We start from the raw sequence: 20,979 nt of genomic DNA, 5'->3' as shown, positions 1-20,979 counted from the left end.
CGCCGGCGTGGCGCCCGCGCCCGTCCCGACGGGAGGAGCCCCCATCCCTGCCGGGGCGGGCTCCGCTGCACGCCCGCCCTCCGGCCGCGGGGGGGCGCTGAGGCGGCGGGGCCGGCGGCCGCGCGTGCGCACCGGCCGGGCCGGGGGCGGCGGTGCGGGCGGGCCCCGCGCGGAGCGGCCGGGGCGGGCGGGGCGCGGCCGGGCGGCCCCGGCGACTGCGGGCGGAGGTGAGTGCGGGCGGGCGGGAGAGCATGAGCTGCGGGAGCCGCGGCGCGGCGGCGGCCCGGCTCCTGCCGGCCGGGTTCCGGGCTGCCTTGGGCCCGTCCGCGCGTCGCGTCGCTCGGGAGGCGGCCCGTCCCGTCCCGTCCCTCACGCCCCGTAATGGTGTTGCCATATCTCTGTCTGCTGCGTCTCGCTGCCGTTACTCCCGGTACTCCAAGTGCGGGTACACCTTGTCCCGTGCTTGCAGTTGCCCGAGTGGATTGTGCGCTGTGTAAAGGGAGAACGTCTCCGTGGATGCAGAGGTACCTTTCACTGGGGGTTCTTCCAGCCGGGCTCAGGTGTGGGCAGAATTGCCGAGTTACTGAAATGCTCGCTGCAGAGCGACCTGTGTCATCGCGTAGCTGGTTCTGGTGCTGTGTCGGGAAGGAGGAACAAGGGACGTGGTTAACAGATGGAAACATACGGAAAGTTTTCAGTTGTAAAGCTGATAGTAATGTAGCATTCTGGCTTCTGTCCTGATAACAGAATGACATGTATTGCCTTATACAGGAGATTTTAGAAGCTTCCTCCAGAATCAGATTGTGGACCTAAAGTGATGAGAAGAGCCGTTAAAAGTGGAATGTTTGTTAGCATCTGAGATTATTTTAGTGCTACTGTGTGTAAGTACAGTCAAGTCATGCATTAGCCACCTCATCCCAGTCTTTTATTAAGAACACAAAATAAACATAATTCAATTTGTTACACCATTTGATTAATAATGAAATTAATGCTTCTTTCGTTCATTGGTACTTCTTTTATCCTTATTTGTTGTCTACTGGACAATTGATAAGTCAGACTTTCTTCCTAGTTCACAAAGCAAGAAAACATCATATTTGTCCAAAAGAAAAATATATAATTATGCTCTTCATGTTCTTTTTCTGGAAAATGTACTTACTACTCTTAAAAGGCTCACATTATGGAGAGTTCAGGTAGAATTTATTTGTTATGAAAGTTTTAGTTGAAAACCTAAGCAAGTTGTTGCTTGCCGGTTTTTCAGTCTGTAGTTAACGTAGATTGTCTTTTGCAGGAATCACAGTTCTGTGTGTAGGAGCTTGTAAGAAATATCAAAGATGACAGTAGTTTGTGATACTTTATATTATGTTTTTCATTTCAACTGTAGTTCAGGCTATAGTGAACTATTTAAATGCTTTTCTCAATGTGGCTGCAATGGCAGCTCGTAGAACACTTTTATGCCCCGCAATACACATTGACAAAGATGACAAATTAATTCCTTTTTCTTGCCAGAAGTAGTTTACTGTCATTCTAATCAGATATGGTAGGGCTCCTATGAAATTCAGTTTAGAAATACCTTTACCTTAGAAACAGTATCATGGTCCTAAGTTTTGTGTGATGCCTTGTTATAAGGCCTTTGCAGGTTTGTTTCTCTTCTCTTGTAGATAAGCATTTGGGTTTTTTTTATTAGCATTCCCTCTGAATGTGCTTTCTCGTAGGTGCAGTGGGACCTCTGAGGTCTCACCACTCCTGCAGTGTCTGAGATTTCCTCTCCCTCTGTCTGCCCAGGCTGTGCCTTTTTCCGTGGTTGTTAATTGGCCCACATCATTTCATTTCAGCCAGGCCCAGCAGATCAGCCTCAGCTGGTGCTTGCCAAGGGGCAGTCCTGGATGGCATCCTGCCTTTCGGTGGCACGCATGAGCATCTGAAGAAAGCCTGCTGCAGTCTCCTGAGACAAAGACCCTTCCCTGGAAGCAATAACTGCGTGTTTCTCTGCATGGTGATAACTATGTATCTCTTCTAGAGTTCATCCTAAAACCTCTCTCTCTATTTTGTAGCGACAAGAGATAATTGGTTCCATTATGTGTGCCTCGGCCAAATACAACACCCGGGGTCCAGCCCTCATCCCAAGGATGAAAACCAAGCATCGCATCTATTACATCACTCTCTTTTCCATAGTTCTGCTTGGCCTAATTGCCACAGGAATGTTCCAGTTCTGGCCTCACTCCATTGAGTCCTCCAGTGACTGGACCGTTGAAAAACGCAGCGTCCATGATGTGCCTGTGGTCAAGCTTCCTGCTGATAGCCCCATTCCTGAGCGGGGAGACCTCAGCTGCAGGATGCACACCTGCTTCGATGTCTATAGATGTGGCTTCAATCCCAAGAACAAAATCAAAGTGTACATCTATTCGCTGAAAAAGTATGTGGATGAATATGGGACGTTGGTGAGCAACACCATTTCCAGGGAATACAATGAGCTGCTGACGGCCATCTCTGACAGTGAGTTCTACACTGATGACGTCAACCGGGCCTGCCTTTTTGTGCCATCCATAGATGTCCTCAATCAGAACGCCCTCCGGATCAAAGAGACAGCTCAGGCTTTGGCACAGTTATCCAGGTATGTGCTGAAACTTCAGTGTGTGACTGTGAAGAACACAAAGTGAAGAAAGTAAGGCTAATGCAGGACGGGAGAATGCAGTGAATTAATGCCAGCACTAGGTTTTGACAGAACTTGGCTATATAGAGAGAATACCTTTCTAATTGCAGTTCGTTTCTTCTTTTGCTGTAGGTGGGATCGAGGCACAAATCATTTGCTCTTCAATATGCTGCCTGGAGGGCCACCAGATTATAACACTGCCCTAGATGTTCCTAGAGATAGGTATGTGTTGCGCTATGTGATGGACAGATCTGGGTTTAAATGCCACTGAAGAAGCAACAAACTCAGAAGGGCAATTGATAGCAAAGGATGTGCTCCTTAGCCTTTACAAAGCTAGACTATGACTTGCTTGCCTCTCAAAAAAGGAAAGTAAAGCCTTGTGTAGAAGAGGTGTTTACTTTCGAAATCTGATAGTTTAGCCCCATTCTTAATTTTATAAGGAATGTGGTTGACAGTTTGCTTTTAACTCCTGAACTTGCTGTAAGGTTGGAGAATCTTGATCTGGTGTGTAATTATTATTTACAGAATGTCCCATTTGCTGAAAATTAGGAATTCAAAGATGATTCTAGCAGCAGCTTTCTAATGAAAGTCAGGTGCTTCAAGGGCATTTTAAAGCAGCTGCTCTGCTTGACAAAACTATGCTGAATTTCAATAGTTTCTTCTATCTTAATAATTAGACTATATTAGTAATTGGATAAATGATCTTAGTTATTCTCTGGAAAGTGTGCTTTAAAAATATTTGCCAAGAACTTTAAAGGCATACATTCTGAGCTCAATTTTCACTTGCGGGATAGTTTAGTTTTGGAAGGGGAAGAGGGGTTGTAGGACAAAGAAAACTGGTAAGAGGAAGGTGATACTGTTACTGAGGATGTTTCTAATCGGTCAGTCTGTGTGACTTTAGTTCTGCTGAGTGAGGTCCATTGTAACCAGTGCTTTTCTTGAAGGTCGAAGTTAACTTTCTTCTGCCCAATGTTAGCAAAAACTTGCCGAAGATACGGGATCTTGGATTTCTTTGCAGCAAAGACAATTCAAAACATCCTGCAGTCCTGGAACATTTTTTTTGTTGTTTGTTTGTTTTGTTTTGTTTTTTTTAAGAGTAAATTGGCTTGTTGTAATTACATCACTGTGAAGTTAAGGCTTTAGTTTTTACCTTCTCTGTATGAAATATGTTGTATGTATGGATTGGCCTGGAGAGGGCAGTCAAGCATCAGTCTCGTGTAAACAGGCCTGTTAATCTGTTAGTAAATACTTGCATTTGTTATCTTAGATTTATACTTACAGAGAATTTGCATTGGACAACAGAATGGACTGCATGTTTATGGATATATGTGTCTGTCAAAGAAGTGAATTTATTAACTGAATGTAGATATGCTGTGGAACTTTTTATTTTTACTTTTTAATCTCAAAGCTCCATTTACATTTGGCCTTGAATGCCTTGGCTTAGCAGGCAGGAAACCTGTTATTTTGGTAGGTGTTTCTCCTAAGTGTTTGTCATGCTAACGTGGGAAAATGAGTAATTTAAGTAAAAAGCTAAAGTCTTTCTTGGCATTCAGCTCTTGTAGTTTGCCAATCTGACTCAGTCCACAGCTGTATGATCATGAGCTGTAATACATAGGACAGGCAATAACAGTGCTTGGGATGAAAAAAAAGTGGAAATTCCTTTTTGTAGGCAGTCAACAGTTGGACTGTTTGATGTACAGAACCTATTCTACAGGTCACAGGTGTGAAGAGCCTGTGAAAGAAGTTGGGAGTGTGGCCATAGTCCTGGAGAGGCCTGAATGATGCAGTATGAGCTTTCAGTATGATTTTGGAGACCTGTGGAGTTTTCAGTTTGTGTGTAATGGAACAAGCAACATGGGTGTGTTTTGTTAATTTGAGAATGTCTAAAGGTGTTAGGAATGTGTACTTAACCAAGTGTAAAGACAGTTGTTTGTAGCATCACAGGATGAGAAGCTGCTGGCCAAAATAAAGGTGTGCTGGCAGAGTTAGTTGGTTTGGAATGACTTGTCCTAACTGTACCATGACAACTCCAGAAGGACTACATTTGTGGGAGTTTGTGGATCACTTGTGAAATACACGGGTAATATTTGTGAAATTTTCACAGGGAGTGTGGCCAGCCTTCTACACTCAACATGTCTGAGATATCATACACTGTTGAACTGTAGGGGATCATGAGGTTTAATAGACTTGTGTTCTATTAATTTGCTGCAGAATATTGATCCAGGTAAAGTAAGACCTTATACACAGGAGGGAGTTCAGTTATATAATAATTTTACATCTGTAAAATTTCTTGGCTAAGGTACTTCACTAAGGGGTTGTTTGTTTATTAAATCTTTAAGTCCAGTTTCCAAAGACAGTGTAAATTATTCCATAGTTTCAAAGGTGAAAATATGCCTTGTGGGCATGGAGGTTATTATTGCTAGTATTAGCTGCCATAACATATGTAATCTCCTGCCATAAAACTTAAAAGATAAACTCTATATTATCTGTTAATTAGTGCTGTTGGATTTGGTACAATTATGAGGTTGAAAGGATTTCTTTTGCAAAGCTATTCTGGTGCTATAGAATTGAATTTATGAACTAAGATACTTTTTATTTATTTCTGTTTCAGTCCGTGAATTGGGTTCAGTGACTTGTGAAGTTTGGCAGAAAGCTGCTGCAGATGGCAGTTGGACAGAAACATTTAGAGTACAGGCCAGCTGGAGCACTTCATGGAGAGAAAGAAGGATCAATATTTGAAAAGTGGTGAAAAGTTGTTCAGGGGCCGTCATTCCTTGCTGATCAGTACAATTTAAAGATTATTTGTCTTGAGTACATTAGGAGTTAATATTCCTACTCTCTTAATGCACTGTGCAATGAAAATCCAAGTGGAGTTACTTAACTGGTGTTGGTTCCCTGTGGGTTTATTTAGGTAAAAGTCTGCATGACACACACCTGCTTTCTCAAGGCTGATGAGGTGCTGTTGTGTTTTTACTGGATCCTATTAAAACAATCTGGTTCTGCTTTCCCAGTTTGGGGGGGGAGGGCTGTGAAAAAAGAGAAGGGAGATATGAAGTGCAAGAACAGTAACACCCAAGCCAATTTTTTTTCTCTCTTTTTGTAACTGAATGAATATGGATAAGACATAGAACATGCAGTGTCAGCAGTGAGACTCAAGTCATGGCAGTGTTGTACATGTCACCAAAAGCAGAGGGATGGGGGACACTGGAAAGGAATTGGAAATTATTTGGAACGTAATTTCTAAACTCAGCATGTACTTAATTTATCATCTGATTCTCAAGTTGATTTTTGCTCCTATCATAGTTTGTGTTCTGAATGAAGAGTCACATTTGTGGCAAAGTGTGATCATGGTGTTTGAACACTGAACAATTGTGTTGCAGGTCAGAGCAGGAAGTGAAGTATCCTATGGGACATCTGATGGGGATTAGAACAGGCACAACGTACTGGTGTTCACCCAGAGTGTCTTGTTCTGAGGGGAAAAATCTTGGGTGATAATTCGGTATAATGATAATCTGTTGTCCAACGTTTGTGGAAAACTGCTCCTCCAAACACCTTACCAAGGATTTCATTCAGTGATATCTGAAAACAAGAATATTAGCTAATGGTTGTTGGTGCCCCTTCCAATCTCATGTTGACTTTTTGCTCCTGTGTGTGTTCTGATTACTGATAAGACTTGTGCCTGCTCTGATCTGAACTGTGACAGTAAGGCTTTCCACTGTAATCGTAGCTGTCATAATGGGTACAGCTCCTCAGGATCCTTTCTTTAATGCCTTGTCTAGTAATGTATTTATGTCCTGCTCCTTTCCACAGAGAAGGAGACAAACTGGAATTGAGAAATATGGTATCTTAAGCAGAACCAGTACCCAAGAAGCAACTAAAAGTATAGCACACCCTCCTCTTGAGTGACAAAGGACTGAAAGTTTGATCACCTCTTTGAGAGGTCTCACAAAAGATGTTGAATCTGAGTCTCTTTTGGAACTAGGATGATGTGTTCCTGATGTCACCTGGTCGCTGGACATGAAATGGCAACAGAAAAACTCTTGTCCTCTACTAGCATATTTCAAAGAGGCTTGATTTGTGATAGGAGATTGTAGCAAACTTTTTTTTTTCTGAAATTGTATATGATACACTGCTTTCTTCTATACGTATTTTTCTTCTATTTCTTAAAGCACTTCTGTGTGGCAAAAGGTTGTCCCATCTAGAAAAATGCACAATGTAGGTTGCCCTGTTGGAAGTGTGAATTACATTTTAGTTTATCAGTCCTTGATTATTCCCATGCTCTCTAGCATACAGTGTCCCAAGCAACCTCTACTGTTAGAACTTAGTGTCATGACATACAGTTTTCTCGTTCTCATGTTTTCTGTCTACAGAATTTTTGTGTAATATAAAAATGAAATAAATTTCACAAGCATGATAACTTTGAAAATGCAGTTGCAAATAACTTCATTTTATTTTTCATTCTGAGAAGTCCCTGTGAGATGCTAAAATACTGTACTGTGATTTGTATCTGAAATATAGCTTGTTTCAAACACTTTGGAAGTCGTGCTATACCCAATTTTTAGTACAGGCATCAAGGAATATCTTAACTAGTATAAATAATTCAGATTGTATTTCTTCAGACTATAATTGACTTAGGATATGTTAGCTTGCAAATTGCGACAATGACAGCAATATATTAGATTTCCCTATATTAATGCAAAAATAATCCTTTCCTCAGTGATCATACACAATTGTAAGCACTCTGTTGGTTACTAGATCCAATTTAGCAGTAAACCAAGGTCACAAAAACTAAAGTCGACCTAAAACTAGCATGAAAATATGCCACTGACAAATGCTGAGGGAAAAGCTTACCTCAGAGCATGCATCTTCTTGGTCTGGTGATGACAAGCAGTGAGTCACTGGAGTTTGAATGCTATACATTCTCAGTCTAAACTTACTTTCTTGTATTTTCCAGAGCTCTGTTGGCTGGTGGAGGCTTCTCCACTTGGACTTACCGGCAAGGCTACGATGTCAGTATTCCTGTTTACAGCCCATTGTCAGGAGAAGTAGATCTGCCAGAAAGAGGACCAGGGTAAAGTAATTCCCATGAATTGGGCGAAGTATATTCAATGTCATGTTTCATAATGATGATTATGCAATATAAATATAGCTGCTAACTTTATGGTGAGCTTGGGCAATTTTGTAGGAGTTATTTTTAACAGCTCTTGCTATTAAAAGAGATGATGCTTTCAATGCTGATGGTTCCAGAGCTAATGGTCTTGGTTCAGTTGCCAACTGCTCCCTCTAATAGGTTTATACTTTTCATATAATGTGATGCCCAAAACTGTGCAGAGGACTCAGAGTGGGACAGTCCCCTCCTTTGACCCGCTGCCTGATGCTCTCCAGGACATGGTTGGCCCTCCTGGCTGCCAGGGCACTGCTGACTCATATTCAGCTTGCCATCAACCAGGACCCTCAGGTCTCTTTCCACAGGGCTGCTCTCCAGCCCCTCGTTTCCCGATCTGTCCATACCTCCAGGTTTGCCCTGTCCCAGGTGCAACCTGGCACTTGTCTTTGTTAAACTTCATGCTGTTGGTGATTGCCCAGCCCTTTGATTTGTCTATGCAGGGCTTCTCTGCCTTCAAGGGAGCCAACAGCTCCTCACAATTTTTTATTGTTGGCAAGCATTCTTAGTATCCTTTCCAGTCCTGTGTCCAAGTTGTTTATGAAAGTGTGGAGGAAGAGCTCAGGGCCTAAGCTGGAGCCCTTAGGAACCCCAGTGTGACCAGCCTGATGTAGCGCCTGCCATTTGCACCTGACCTGTCATTAAGCTCATGAAAAAGAAGGATGAAAACTTGTATGTGTGATTATGGGAATACATCCGGAGCTTAGAATACTGATTTTATTTGTTTCTTTTTTTAAAATAATGGAGTAAGTCATAAACACAAACAGAACCCTCCCCTCCCTGAACCTTGTAGTTAGAAGTAAAGCGAGACAGCTGGGAAATAAAGCGCTGATTTTCTCAGAGCATGTAATTAGCCTTTGAAATGAACTACTCTGGTAATGGCTTCTCTAATCTATATATGTCTTCAGAACAAGAGGAGGTAGAAGTCTGGAAGATGTGCTTTAACTGGTTATGGAAGGCTGTTCTTTTTATATTTCATAAATCTTCTAATTACACAGCTGAAAAAGTTTCACTGTAATAAGGTCATACCTCTGTTATGGTTTAAAAGATGGGCAGACAGAGGCAATGGGGATCAATAATCTTTCTGCTCATCGTGAAGATCAAGTTTACAATTATAGAAATTTTAGGTCCTTTTCTTCTTACACCATTCTGTAGAGAATATGAATTTTCAAAGCTGAAAACTGATTGAAACAGTGCAGCCTCTGTTGGACACAAAAGTTATTGGTCTTTGGGTTCAGCTGTCTTTTTTGGTAAGGGCAGTGTTCTTGCTGTTGCTCTTGGCTGCTCCAAGTATGATAATGCAGTCAAAACAAACCTATGCAGCAGTGATATACTTTGCTCACACCCTTTATGTCCCTGCTTGTGATGCCCCTGGATTATGCCAGTGATACAACCAGTAATCTGGTTGCATCCCAGTGGATGTTCGGAGGTCTCACGTGTTACTGCATTCTGACACAGAGTAAAAGCTTGCTCTGTTTTTGATGTCTGGAGATGTGATGATGGGCTCCAGCAAGTATAGAACCAGTTGTAAAGAGAGAAGCAGTCATATTGTTCATGTCCATGTAGTCAGCTAAACTCTGTTTCTGATTTTGAGTCAGATAAGAGAGACAGGTCTTGTGTTCAGTTAAGGCGTCGGAGATTTAGTTTCTCAAAGCTTTTTTTTTTTTTAAATTGTGTTGGGCAGCCTGGTGTCCGGAGTGCCATCCAGTGGCCAGGCAGCGTTACTGGTGAGACGGGCTCCCAGCCTCGGCTGCTTTGGGCGGGAGGGGCGGGACCAGGACACACGCTCTGAATCCAGGCGTGCTTGGGATAAACGTTTTCATCACACTGCGTTAGTGTGTTATTTCTTGGGAGGGAGATGGAGTGTGCTTTCTTTTGTAGCAATGTTTGATAAGCTAGATTTTGAGTGTCGTAGAGTGAGGACAGTTTAAAGGCAAAATTTGGTTTTAAACATATACGCAAACAAGGCTACTTTTTTAAAGCTGATTATTTGGATTTATTATCACTCGTGTATCATTTCCTTTTTTTAAGGCCTCTCACAGAGCTGAACTGAGGGGGTTTGATTTACTTGCATTTTTAATTGGATTGCTTAAAATCTACTTCTGCTGGTAGCAAGTTGGTAGCAGCTGGAGACTTGTGAGAAAGAATGTTTAAAAAAAATACTATGGATCTGTTAATTGGAGCAACTAAAGTGACCAGCATGAAAATGAGTAGAAGTGGTGAGAAGAGCAGCAGGAGAGGTCTGACTTTATAAAGTGTGCATGTTTGTGTGTTTTCAGAGCTGTAAATTAAAGATAGCATCACGTGGAGTAGAACTGGAATCCTAAGTACGGGTCTCGTGCTTCCTGTGTTCTTTTGGCAGCATGAGGGCACTCACTCACCATGTGTGTCCCTTGCACTGGTGGAGCAGTCTGATTTAAGCTGACCTGTTTTAAAAGGAAACCCAAGTAGATGAATGTAACAATTATATGACATATATGACATGCTATTTCCCAGTATTGGTATCATTTTTTTAATCAGCAAGCACCTAATTTGAGCTTGTTTCCCATGTGGTTTACCTCCAGTGTTAATTACTTCAGTATTTAAAATGTTCAGAACACTTTAAATATTCATGGTTTTGAAACATGGTAGGAGTTGAGACTGTATGGGATAGCATACACCATATGGACCTTCAACTTTTCCTTGGAAATGTTGCCACTCTATTGCCCCAAGGGTCAGAACTGAATCACGGTTAAAAAAGATGAGCTTGTTCTATTGCTGCTGTCACCATATCAAGACTGAATAAGCCAAATACTGAGTTGTCGGTTGAGCATCTTTTTTCAATTAAAATTCATGAGAACATATATGGGAGGAGAAACTAGAAACATTCAGTGTCCTATCTACTTTGTTTTAGTGCACGAACACCAAACAAAAGTACAAAGAGTCCTGGCACCAGTAGCAGGCTGATTTAAAATGCAGCTAAATAATGTTTATTTAAGTTTATAATAGAAGTTATAATGCAAGTGTCTATTCTAATGTAATAAGCACTCTTACCAAGTACAAATTTATTCAGAATTGTAAATAATGTTGAGCCACTTACTGTCCCAGACTTAATTATATTTCATCATTACCCTTTCCAGCCTTGTCTGGAAATATGGTCTTGGCAGCATGTCCACGTTTAGTTAATCTTGCTCTGCTTTTCCAGGATGGAAGGAAATGTGTTCTTGAGCATCTTGGAAGTAAACTTGCAGTGCTGTCAGGTAACCTGGCTGTGTTTTTCAGTCCTCGCAGGTATTTCATTCTCTCATCTCAAATGGCTCTGCACCCAGAATACCGCTTGGAGCTGGAAGCTCTCCAGGCTGAGAATGGGGACTCGGTGCTGATCCTGGACAAATGTACAAACCTGTCAGATGGGGTCCCTGCTGTTCGCAAACGCTGCTACAAGAATCAAGTCTTTGATTATCCTCAAGTGCTTCAGGTAAGGCTATCTCCCCTGCAGACTTCTCTTCCCAACAGTGTCTGTCTTAGCTGTGATTCTGTTCCTGTTTAGCAGTGGTAGGGTGCTTCCTTGTATTTAAGTAATGTCTTGGATGTGTTTTAAAAATGCATAATTTGTTATGTTAGCTTGAGCGTTATATTTAAGAGGGCCAAAAACTATGTACTCCAACTTATATGCAGACTATGCTTATATGGGACTGGTCATGGTGGTTTAGTAACACAGGACAGTGTCATGTAAACTTAAAAAAAAATAGACAAAGATACTGCCAAATCCAGCAGCAATGTGATGCTAAAATGGAGGAATGGGAAGAAAAGCTTTTGGAGGCAGATAAAGTTGCTCACTTCAGAACTGGAGAGGAACATTGGAATCTACACCTTCTGAAACAGCTGGCAAAAGGGCTTTCAGCAGGCATGAATTTGGAATTGATTTCTCAGATATGACAGTCTAGGCCTTGCTAGATGAAGCTTGGAGCTGAAGATGGCTTTGTCAATTGGATAGGAGGTTAAAATGAACTTTAAAGAGTTTGTGCTCTTATATTTGGGCCAAAAAAGAGTGTTAAGGAGAGTTAGTCAGATTACATTTTTTGTATGCAGCTTAGTAGTTAAATTGTACAAAACTGTCTGTGTAGATATGATAGACTGCGCTAGAAGGCTTGTCAGCATGCAGCTATGAAAACATCTAGGTGAAATGTGTTTCGTGGCCTTGGCCCAACTTCCAGAGGCCTTTTGATGTGTCAGTGAAGATAAAACTAGATAGTGTTCTCAGACCCCTGTGTCTCTTGGCAGTTCACTAACGGAGGTGCTTTGGCATGCAGTGTGGTGAAGTGAGTTATGCCACAGGCCACTGTGCTGTGTCTGTGGCCACCAGCATATAATCTGTCTTTGAACTTCAGCAAATGATGGTAAAATAACAAACAAGCTGAGGAAAGGCAAAGTTTCCACCCCTCCTGTTATGTTTTGTAGGAAATATGTTTAAAATTCCATGTGGAGGAGGAGGAGAGGGAGGAAAGGGTCACTGTGAGTCCTAAACTTTGAGTAAAAAACCCCACTTGTTTGCTTTATTTCTTTAAATGCAGACTGAATTGCTAAAGGATAGCAACTCAGTGAATCTATATCTATATCTTTCTATATATGATTTTATAACTCAGAAGAGAGCTGGCACATGCTGAGATTGTTAAAATACTTTCCCCTGCATTCCCTTTGGAATGTCTGGCTGATAACAGTGGTGATGTGAGGAGATGTATTTATAGTAACCTTTGTCTAGACAGGAAAAATGGTTATCTGGGCAGATGAGCATGTGTGTCCACATCTGGGCTTTTTTTTCCCTTTTCTGTCTCTCCCAGACCTTACTAGTCTCTTCCACCTGCTGATGTGTGATCTAGTGAGTCAATGGTTAAAATGTGTGCTCATTCTCTCAGCTCCTTCCATTCCCCACACCCTTCTTTTCCTTCTCTTCCTGTCTAAGAGTGGGGGAAGGGGAACTTGGATCACAGTTCATCCTTTCCAGCACTGCCTTTACAGATGTCCTACTAGACAGACTCTTGGACCTCTGGGTTGTTAATGCTTCCTGTTTGCAGTCTTCTCTTGGATGAGATTTTCAAGACTCTTAGTGCTCTATGGCTATGAACATAGGTCTTATGATTGCATCAGGAAACAAGCAAAGAGCCAACAAAACCCCATGTATTTCCTAGTTCCATCTTGATGTTTTGCTGCCCTGCTGAGCCTTCTGGCTCCTTTTCTGCAGGCCATGGAACACAAGCTGGAAAAATGTTTTCTTATCTGTGGGAACCCCTCTATCAACTTTATAATTTTTCTTTCTTAAATTAGGGATAATACTGACCTGGGATTTTTCCCTCTTGTGTAGCTGAACTCTACTAGCATTTATTTTGCAATCTTGAATCTGTAGCAAGGTTCCTTAGTGGCAGCGAGAAGTAAAATTCCTTAATACAGGGTGAGTGCTACATAGTCAAGAAGTTTTCTCTGCTGCCGGTTAAACTCATGGTATTTTGTCTTGTGTGTTGTGGACATGAGTAAATGGATTATACTCTTTTTTGCGACAACTTTTCTATCTTTGAAGCTCTCTTCCTCCTGCCCTCATTCCTTCAGAATAAGTAGCATTGATAGAGTCAATCCTTCCTTGTGCTTTTAAGGTAAGTAATCATCCTTTACTTACCACTGCAAGTGCATTGTCCAATACCAAGCCCTGCTCTGAGGTCTTTTGTAACTGTGAAGAGTAAGTGAATCCTTCAAATTTCTTAAATTGTATGTCTTCTTGGACTGTAATACTACTTGTGGGTGGAGTGGTTTGTTTTTTCAACAGTACAACGCTGCTGTCACGTGAATACCCTTCCTTTGCCTGTTCTTTTGTAGGAAATGTCCTCTTCTGCAAAGTGCAAATCTTAGCCAGTTACTTCATGCTTTATATTTGTGCAGTTTGCTATTTTTCGCTAAGTGTTGAATTCTATATGTATCAGTATTTCTTAGTTGATTTATGTGTATGATGTCAAAGTCTAATCATGGTATCCATTATACCTGCTAATCCTACAAAATCATAGGTATTGTCAGATCTAATAAGTATGGTCTTAGTTCTGCTACTCAGTTAACTAAGGGACACATTGAATGCTGTTGCACTTAGGAAAGATGACTTGATCCATCACTGTTTTACTTGTGAGCCACTGCTAACTACTTTATACTTGGAGTTCTGTAATTGCAATTTATGTAAAGGCCATGAGGGCTTTATCTAGCCCCTGATTTCTTAATTTGCCTGTGAAAATGCTGCCAAATGACTTGAGATAGGAAATCTTTTACTTCCTTGCTATCAACAAAGCTGCACCCTCTTATAACAGAAGAAAATTAAGTTGGCTCCATACAGTTTATACTCAAATTAGTTCATCTTAATTGTTGCTCATCTTGTTGTGCCAAACTTTTGAAATGTTTTAAGCTTATTTTTATCCTTGACTTTTCTCAACTGAATTCTAAAGTTTGACCAATTAAATAAAGTGGAGAGTTGTCCCACCAGCCCATTTCTCATTCCTCCACTTATGATATTTTTCCTAGCCTCTGAAAGATAAGTTGTAATATTATTGAATTAGCTAAGAAGTCAGAATATATTGATTGCAGAGAGCAAGTTGGTTTTCCTTTTGACTTTTTTTTTTCTTAATGAAGGGAAGGGCAGGAAAGCATAATGCATATGTACATATGCATACTCAATGCAAATATAGCGTTTCTTTTTTTTCCTCATCTGTGTGTTGGATACCATTTATTGACAGGAGTCTACATTCTGTGTTGTTCTACGTGGAGCCCGCCTGGGACAGGCTGTGCTAAGTGATGTTCTTCAAGCGGGCTGTGTCCCAGTCATCATTGCTGACTCCTACATCTTACCTTTCTCTGAGGTTCTGGACTGGAAGAGGTCTGTACCCTCACTGCTGTACATCGAACCACTGCCTGGGATACTTCACTGCCTTCAGTGATTTGAATCAAATCTGTGTGATAAGTCAAGTGTACTGGGGGTTACAGGAAATAAAATACAGTAAGATGCACACTGCCTTTGCCCTTGATCTATTATGTATCAAAAATAGGAGAGGAAAATAAATGAGATTGATATGACAGAGCATTTGATTATCCTGTAGCCAGTAATTTTTTCTTCTATAACAGATTTGCTGTATAATCCTGTGCTTGAATTCAATGAGGACTGGTCTTCATTCAGGCTCTTTTAAGGAAAATATACACTAAATATTGCATCACAGAAATGCTGATTCTCTGTATTGCACCATGATTCCCAAGTTTATCTGAGATGGAGAGATATCATTACTTTGTGACTGAGTGCACTGTGTTGGGAGTTTAGATTATTTTTCTATGTATGCGCTATGCCCAGTTACATGATCTTGTCATAGGGATAATATGTACAAAAATTATTTGTTTTATGTGTAACACTATATGCTATTACTGTTTGGTTCTTCCAAAAATCTCTGCTCACAGCAATTCAATGGCAATCCAGAGATGAGAATTCAAGATTTCTGAATCTCTGTCCCTTCCATAGTTATTTGATTGTCTGGACAGATCAGTGTACAAACTTTGGTGGCATTATCTGTGGGCAGACTGGCAGGTGGTGGGAAGTAACTGTTACAGAATATTTTGTTACACTGAAAGACTATTTCTTTTTGCTTATGTCTTTTGAATATATCTTATTAAAATAGGACAAGATTCTGTGTTGGAAAACAGTCAACATCTTTTAATGTAGAATTTCTTTCTTTTCACTCTGCCATGTTTTCTTTTTTTTTTTTTTTTTTTTTTTGCTTATAGGGCCTCTGTTGTCATCCCTGAAGAGAAGATGCCTGAAATGTACAGTATTCTGCAAAGTATCCCCCAGAGACAGATTGAAGAGATGCAAAGACAGGTAAAGCAATGAACAATTCCTTACTTTACAGTTGGAGTGTAGGTTCATACACCTGGCTTCCTCTGAAAGCTGTTGGAATGCAGGAGCATCCACTGTACTCTCATGTTAATATTTTTATTATTTGATCCTGTTCTTTCTTTATGCTAAGCATCTGCATTTGCTATCACTTTTCAGTGGGATGGAAGCTCTCTCTGAATGTAAGTGTACTGCCTACTGACATCTATTAACATATTTCTGATGAAATTACGGTGTATATTTATTTCATTTTTCTACATGGTATTTAAATTGTAGTAAAGAAGTTCAAGTCTGTGTTTACTTCAAAAGAAGATTTGGTTTGTAGAAAAATTTTAGTCACTTAAGATATGAGGGGAGCATTAAGTGCAAAATATTTTAAATATTTTATCTACATTGTCAATTCCTCTGAGAGATTTTTCTTATTTGATGACTTCAAGAGCTGAGACCATGAACTGTCAGACCAGTAAAGAGGATATTAGCATGCAATGTACACTTGTAGCTAGAATATTTCATCCTTGACATCTTATTGTACCTGAGCGTATATGGTTATAAGGTAAGATGGTGCTCTTACTGCCGCAGTTCCTCATCAGGAGAATCATAGAGGAAGTAAGAGCTAGGTATTTAAGGAAAAAGTTAACTGTTTCATCTCAGGTGACTTTTCAAGATGCATAGGACTTCTTTAGTCAAGTTTCTGCAAGAATTGTGCAGTGGTGTCTGAAATTCCCTTCCACAGCCTTAGTGACAAAGCTGTCTTTTGCGTGGTCCTTGTAAAAAGTGACCCAAGACATTTTTTAGAATGTAGCCCACAACGCTCTAGTTATTTCTACTTAGGCAGTGCTAAACGCTGCACAGTGTATACTAATATTGATATATGGGGAGAAAATAGACGCTCAAGTTTAGAAGTAAATATCTTTCATACTTGAATTCTGTTGCCAGCCTCACTTCATTCTGTTCTGAGTCTGCAAATACCACAGCAGCCATCAGGGGTCTCCTTTCTCTTTAGTGCCTTCACACAAATGAACCATTTTGGTGGGGCCTGCTGGCAATACCAGCGTGCCACCAAAACAAGGAGGTGAGAAAGTAACCTTGGTGTTAAAACTCCTAGAGATGTGATTTTTGGTTTAGAGATGTTAGCACTAGAGAGTTTTGCCTAATAAAGCTTTAAAACTGATATTAATAGTCTGTCGAAGTATGCAATAATTATCTTGTTGTCTATTTCAGTGATAACGTAAAACAGTCATTTCCAGGATAGTGTTCTCCATTAAGGACAACCTAAACACCAAAGTATGAAATCAGGCAACTCCCCTGTAAAAAAAAGCCAACAAAATAAAGACAAAGGAGCAAACCCCCCAAATATTCACAACAAAACAAACCAACACTAATCCCTTTAATTAGGATGATATATACACTATATTACTTGTAACTCTATTAAATTAACTTAAAATAGATGATATTTTAGTGCTCATAATACAGATACAATCTCTGTTCAGTTTGAATTTTGTTGGATTATACATGGCTTGTGATAGTCATTGTCAGTAGGTTCAAAACATCACTGAACATCATTGGAAAATGTGATTCTATTGACTGAAGAAGTGATGTGTTTTTCTAAAGCTTCTTCTCACATCTTGATGCTTTTATTGTGTGTTTTGGTAGTAAAAGTAACAGGATGAAATCACGAGGTCTGTCTTTCATCTTTGTGAGTTTATTTCTGTTTGTGTATTGAGGATATTTAAACATTATCCATTTCATGTCCCATCAGCCTTATTGACAAGGAAAATCCCTGTGTAAGTGTCTCTGCAATTCCCTTGCTGATAGGTGTTCTGTGTTCTAGTCATCCAGTATGGTGAAAAGTACTTAATGGCTGATACTGTGTGGACTGTATGTCAGTAACCTGACATGTATGGATGAGATCATCCTTTTCTAGGCAAATAGAACAAATCCTTGCTCTGAATTTCTCCTGGCTCAAGCATGCATTTATCATACCTATCAGACTTGTTGGGTCTGATAACCTTAGTGGGATTGGAGTCTTGCTGTCCGACTGCACTGGTTTCAGTGGTTGTCTTATAATTCTTATCCTTATTTGGAAAACATCAAAATTAAAACAAATATTACTGTAAATGTTAGATTGCCAGTTTTCTTTATTGATTGCTTTGTACTTTTTTGCAGTATTTTATCACAGGAGATTCTCTGGAGATCATACATTAAGATTAAAATGTAGACATAAACATATAAGTGTGCACCTATATATCCCTGTATACAATTTTTTTTCAAGTTGAAATAGGTTGTATACTTTTAATGAGTAAAATTTTCTCTATGCATATTTTTTTTCTTTGTCTCTGGAGATACTTCTAGCTATACATCAGCTGGGGGAAAGAGAAACTTTTGTAGAGAGAAGTCATTACATTTAAGTTATATAAGAACTCATATTTGAAAGTGTTTTCTTCCAGTTTGTATACCTGTCATGGACATCACATAACACTGTTATGAAGAGGATAAGATACTGGAGTTTTAGTTTTGGAGACGTCATCTGCTAGGATCTGTGGCTGGTGTGACTTGAGCTGTGATTGCCTACAACACAATTTTATTTAGCTTAGTTTTTTTATCAGACAGTACGTGGTATAAACTGGGGAAAAGATTCATTGTTTTTGAGCAGAGCTTGAGTGTGGGAAATCAAAATTAATTCTACTGTCCTACATCATACCTGATTGCACTGAGGTCTCTGGAGATCAGCTATATTAACTTATGCTTTTATTGTTCAAACTTGCAGAACAGTTTGCTCTCAACAATTCCCAGTCCAGTTTCCTGTCTGCCCTCACAAAAGGGAATAGTTTTTGTGCTTGTAGCCTAGTGTACACAGTCATAAAAAATTCATACATATTTTCAATACTGCATGTACAGCCTCTGTCCCTGAAAACCAGATTCTCGCATGTAACAGCTCTTATAAACTGCAACATTTTGACCATCAAAACCAGCCACTGCTGATTGAGCTGCTAAAATTAATAGCAGTCTGGATGAAACTTATGTATCTCTGGGATTTCTGCCTTGTCTGCTTTCTACAGTAATGTTGTCATTCTCATTTTCTTTGAAGCTTCCTTGAACCATCCCCCTCTCACAAATAGTTCCATATGGAGTCTGAAACACTGGCAGAAGTGCCCAGAGGCAAGTTGATAAGCAGCTTAGCTGCGCAGACTTGATGCTGCATCCTTATGCTTTCATTTTATCTGCACCTCTAACCAGGATCCAGGTAATAGCAAAGTTCTAGAGGCAGAGGGGAAGAAGTAGATGTAATGGGCCTGTATGATGAAGAGGAGAATTTGAGATTTTGTCTTGCTTCCACAGAGTGGTAGATAAAGGAAAAAAAGCAGAACAAAACGTTGCTGGTATCACCCTCTCTTGTGTAGTTTCCCTTGCAACAGATTTTGTTTTGGTTTGGTTTTTTTAAGGTTTTGCTCTGAAAGCCTGTTAGTCTCTGGAAACATGTTTCAGCGCTATAGTTGATATATAGATAGTCTTTAACTAGTGTGAAAGTTTTCCTCAGCTTATATCTCAGCTGCTGTGCTTTTTTCACCCTCTTTTTGTGAGGTGAGTCTATCTGAATATAGAGGCATCTTGTAAATGTTTTTCTTCACTTAATATCAACAAACTTAGAACTCTTTTAGCAAGAATAGACTCATTAGAACATAGAATCAGAATATGGAAGTGGGAATAGAAGACGTATTCTTCTGTTTATTTAGGTATTCTTTTTCCCAGAAGAGATATTAGATAAGAAGTTTATTTTCAAAAGGTGGCTTTGCCTGCTCGTTCCTTTTTGACTTTGTAATGCTCCCCATCTCCCAGAAATAAAACTTGTGAATTCATATCTGCTCTGGAAGATTGGATGAATTTGTGTGCTCTGATGGCACAAGGATGAAGAGCTGGTGTTCTTGAGTGTGGGAATTGTTTTCATCCTGGTTTTCTAGGGAAACATTGGTGTGATCACATACAATGTGATTTCTCTTCTGATTTCTGTTACTGCCCAATTTCAATCAAACAGAGAAGTGGAGAGATTGAGGATAAGAAATTCCATTAAATTAGGTACCTGTCTAGGAGTTGAGCACCCCAGAATAACATGGCTTTTTAAGAAAAACTTTGTAGCTTGAGCTAAGTCATAGAAAACCACTTGCATTTATCCATTATGAATTATCTCCTTTGGGAAAGGTTTTATTTGGAAATGGCACAGCTTAGGCACAGAAATTCTGGTACAAAATGGCCAAATGATAAAGTGATAACTTAAATTCAGTATACAAAGGGGTATATATGCAATATAAAACAGCCTTCTGATAGGCAGCTTTGGCCTCTCAACTAGCTGCAATCACTTGGAAAAATTCTTAAAAGCTATAAGAAATAGTTATGTGAAAGTATAAATTCCATAGTCAATTACATTAAAAAAAAACAACAAAGAATTTTTAGAGAAGAAGTAGAGAATAAGGTGGAAAATACTATGCCACTATGTAAATTTGTTGTATGTCTGCACCATGAATACAGTCTGTAGTTATAGTTCTCCCATCTTGAAAATGATATAATAGAACAAAGGTGATCAAAAGTTTCAAGAGATGACTAATTAAATAGTCTAACACTCTTCATCTTGAAAAGAAATGATCAGTGGTGGTGAAGCAGGAATATAATGCAGGATTCATTAAAATAAGGGAATGAAAAAGTGAGTGGATGTGGCTGTACATTGTTTGGTACAATTTCATTTGATGTCTCACAGTACTTTTATTATTTGGAATCTGGTCTAAAAAACAAGGAGACGGTCTCACGGAACTAAGAGGTTGTCTATGAGAACCAGTGCTTCATAACTTTGTGTGAGTGAAGGGGTTTTATTGACATAAAAGGCAGAATGAAGAAATCCAGAGAAGGAAAATCTATCAGAGATGAATGCAAAGATATACCCTCTGGCTTAAAAGTTCCTGCATTGCAGACTTCTGGAAGCTGGAGAGTACTCTTGAGGAAGTGGTGGCTTATGCCTGCTGTGTCTGGGAGGGGGCGTTCCTAAGGTACCTGCTGTGGAACACTGTCAGAGGGAGAATATGGGAACAGAAAGCCATTTGGTCATAGCTGGCAGCTTCAGGACTCACGTTTACAAAAGGCTTTAGTAATATATTGCCTCGTGTAATAACGTTGTCGGATAATCAGTGGTTTTTAAAATGCATCTTGACCTCACTGGCTGCCAAACACTTCAGTGGGAGACTATTGAAAGTGATGTATAATTTCCTTCTTCAGATGAATGTGTAATTC

The 20,979-nt window shown here is 40.0% G+C and overlaps 1 protein-coding gene across 12 annotated transcripts in view; it reads left to right on the top strand.

Moving 5' to 3' along the window:
* Positions 1-20,979, top strand: part of EXT2 (exostosin glycosyltransferase 2) — a 73,694-nt gene that overhangs the window by 1,054 nt on the left and 51,661 nt on the right. For 4 of the 12 annotated variants that reach the window (XM_040066998.1, XM_040067003.2, XM_040066994.2 and 1 more), the window contains 7 exons: positions 772-881; positions 2,052-2,611; positions 2,783-2,872; positions 7,605-7,721; positions 11,076-11,271; positions 14,561-14,700; positions 15,594-15,687. In XM_040066998.1, the coding sequence (XP_039922932.1) occupies positions 2,076-2,611; positions 2,783-2,872; positions 7,605-7,721; positions 11,076-11,271; positions 14,561-14,700; positions 15,594-15,687 (1,173 nt within the window). In that variant the 5' untranslated portion in view covers positions 772-881; positions 2,052-2,075. Of the gene's footprint in view, positions 1-183; positions 228-323; positions 525-771; positions 882-1,712; positions 2,612-2,782; positions 2,873-7,604; positions 7,722-11,075; positions 11,272-14,560; positions 14,701-15,593; positions 15,688-20,979 lie in introns of those variants that run through there. The other 8 variants (XM_058420928.1, XM_058420930.1, XM_040066997.2 and 5 more) reach the window with 7 other exon arrangements.

Source organism: Hirundo rustica, chromosome 6, assembly GCF_015227805.2.
Source record: "Hirundo rustica isolate bHirRus1 chromosome 6, bHirRus1.pri.v3, whole genome shotgun sequence".
Lineage (NCBI taxonomy): Eukaryota > Metazoa > Chordata > Aves > Passeriformes > Hirundinidae > Hirundo > Hirundo rustica.
Note: the sequence above shows the minus strand (reverse complement) of the source record. Positions and strands in the feature narration are given on the sequence as shown.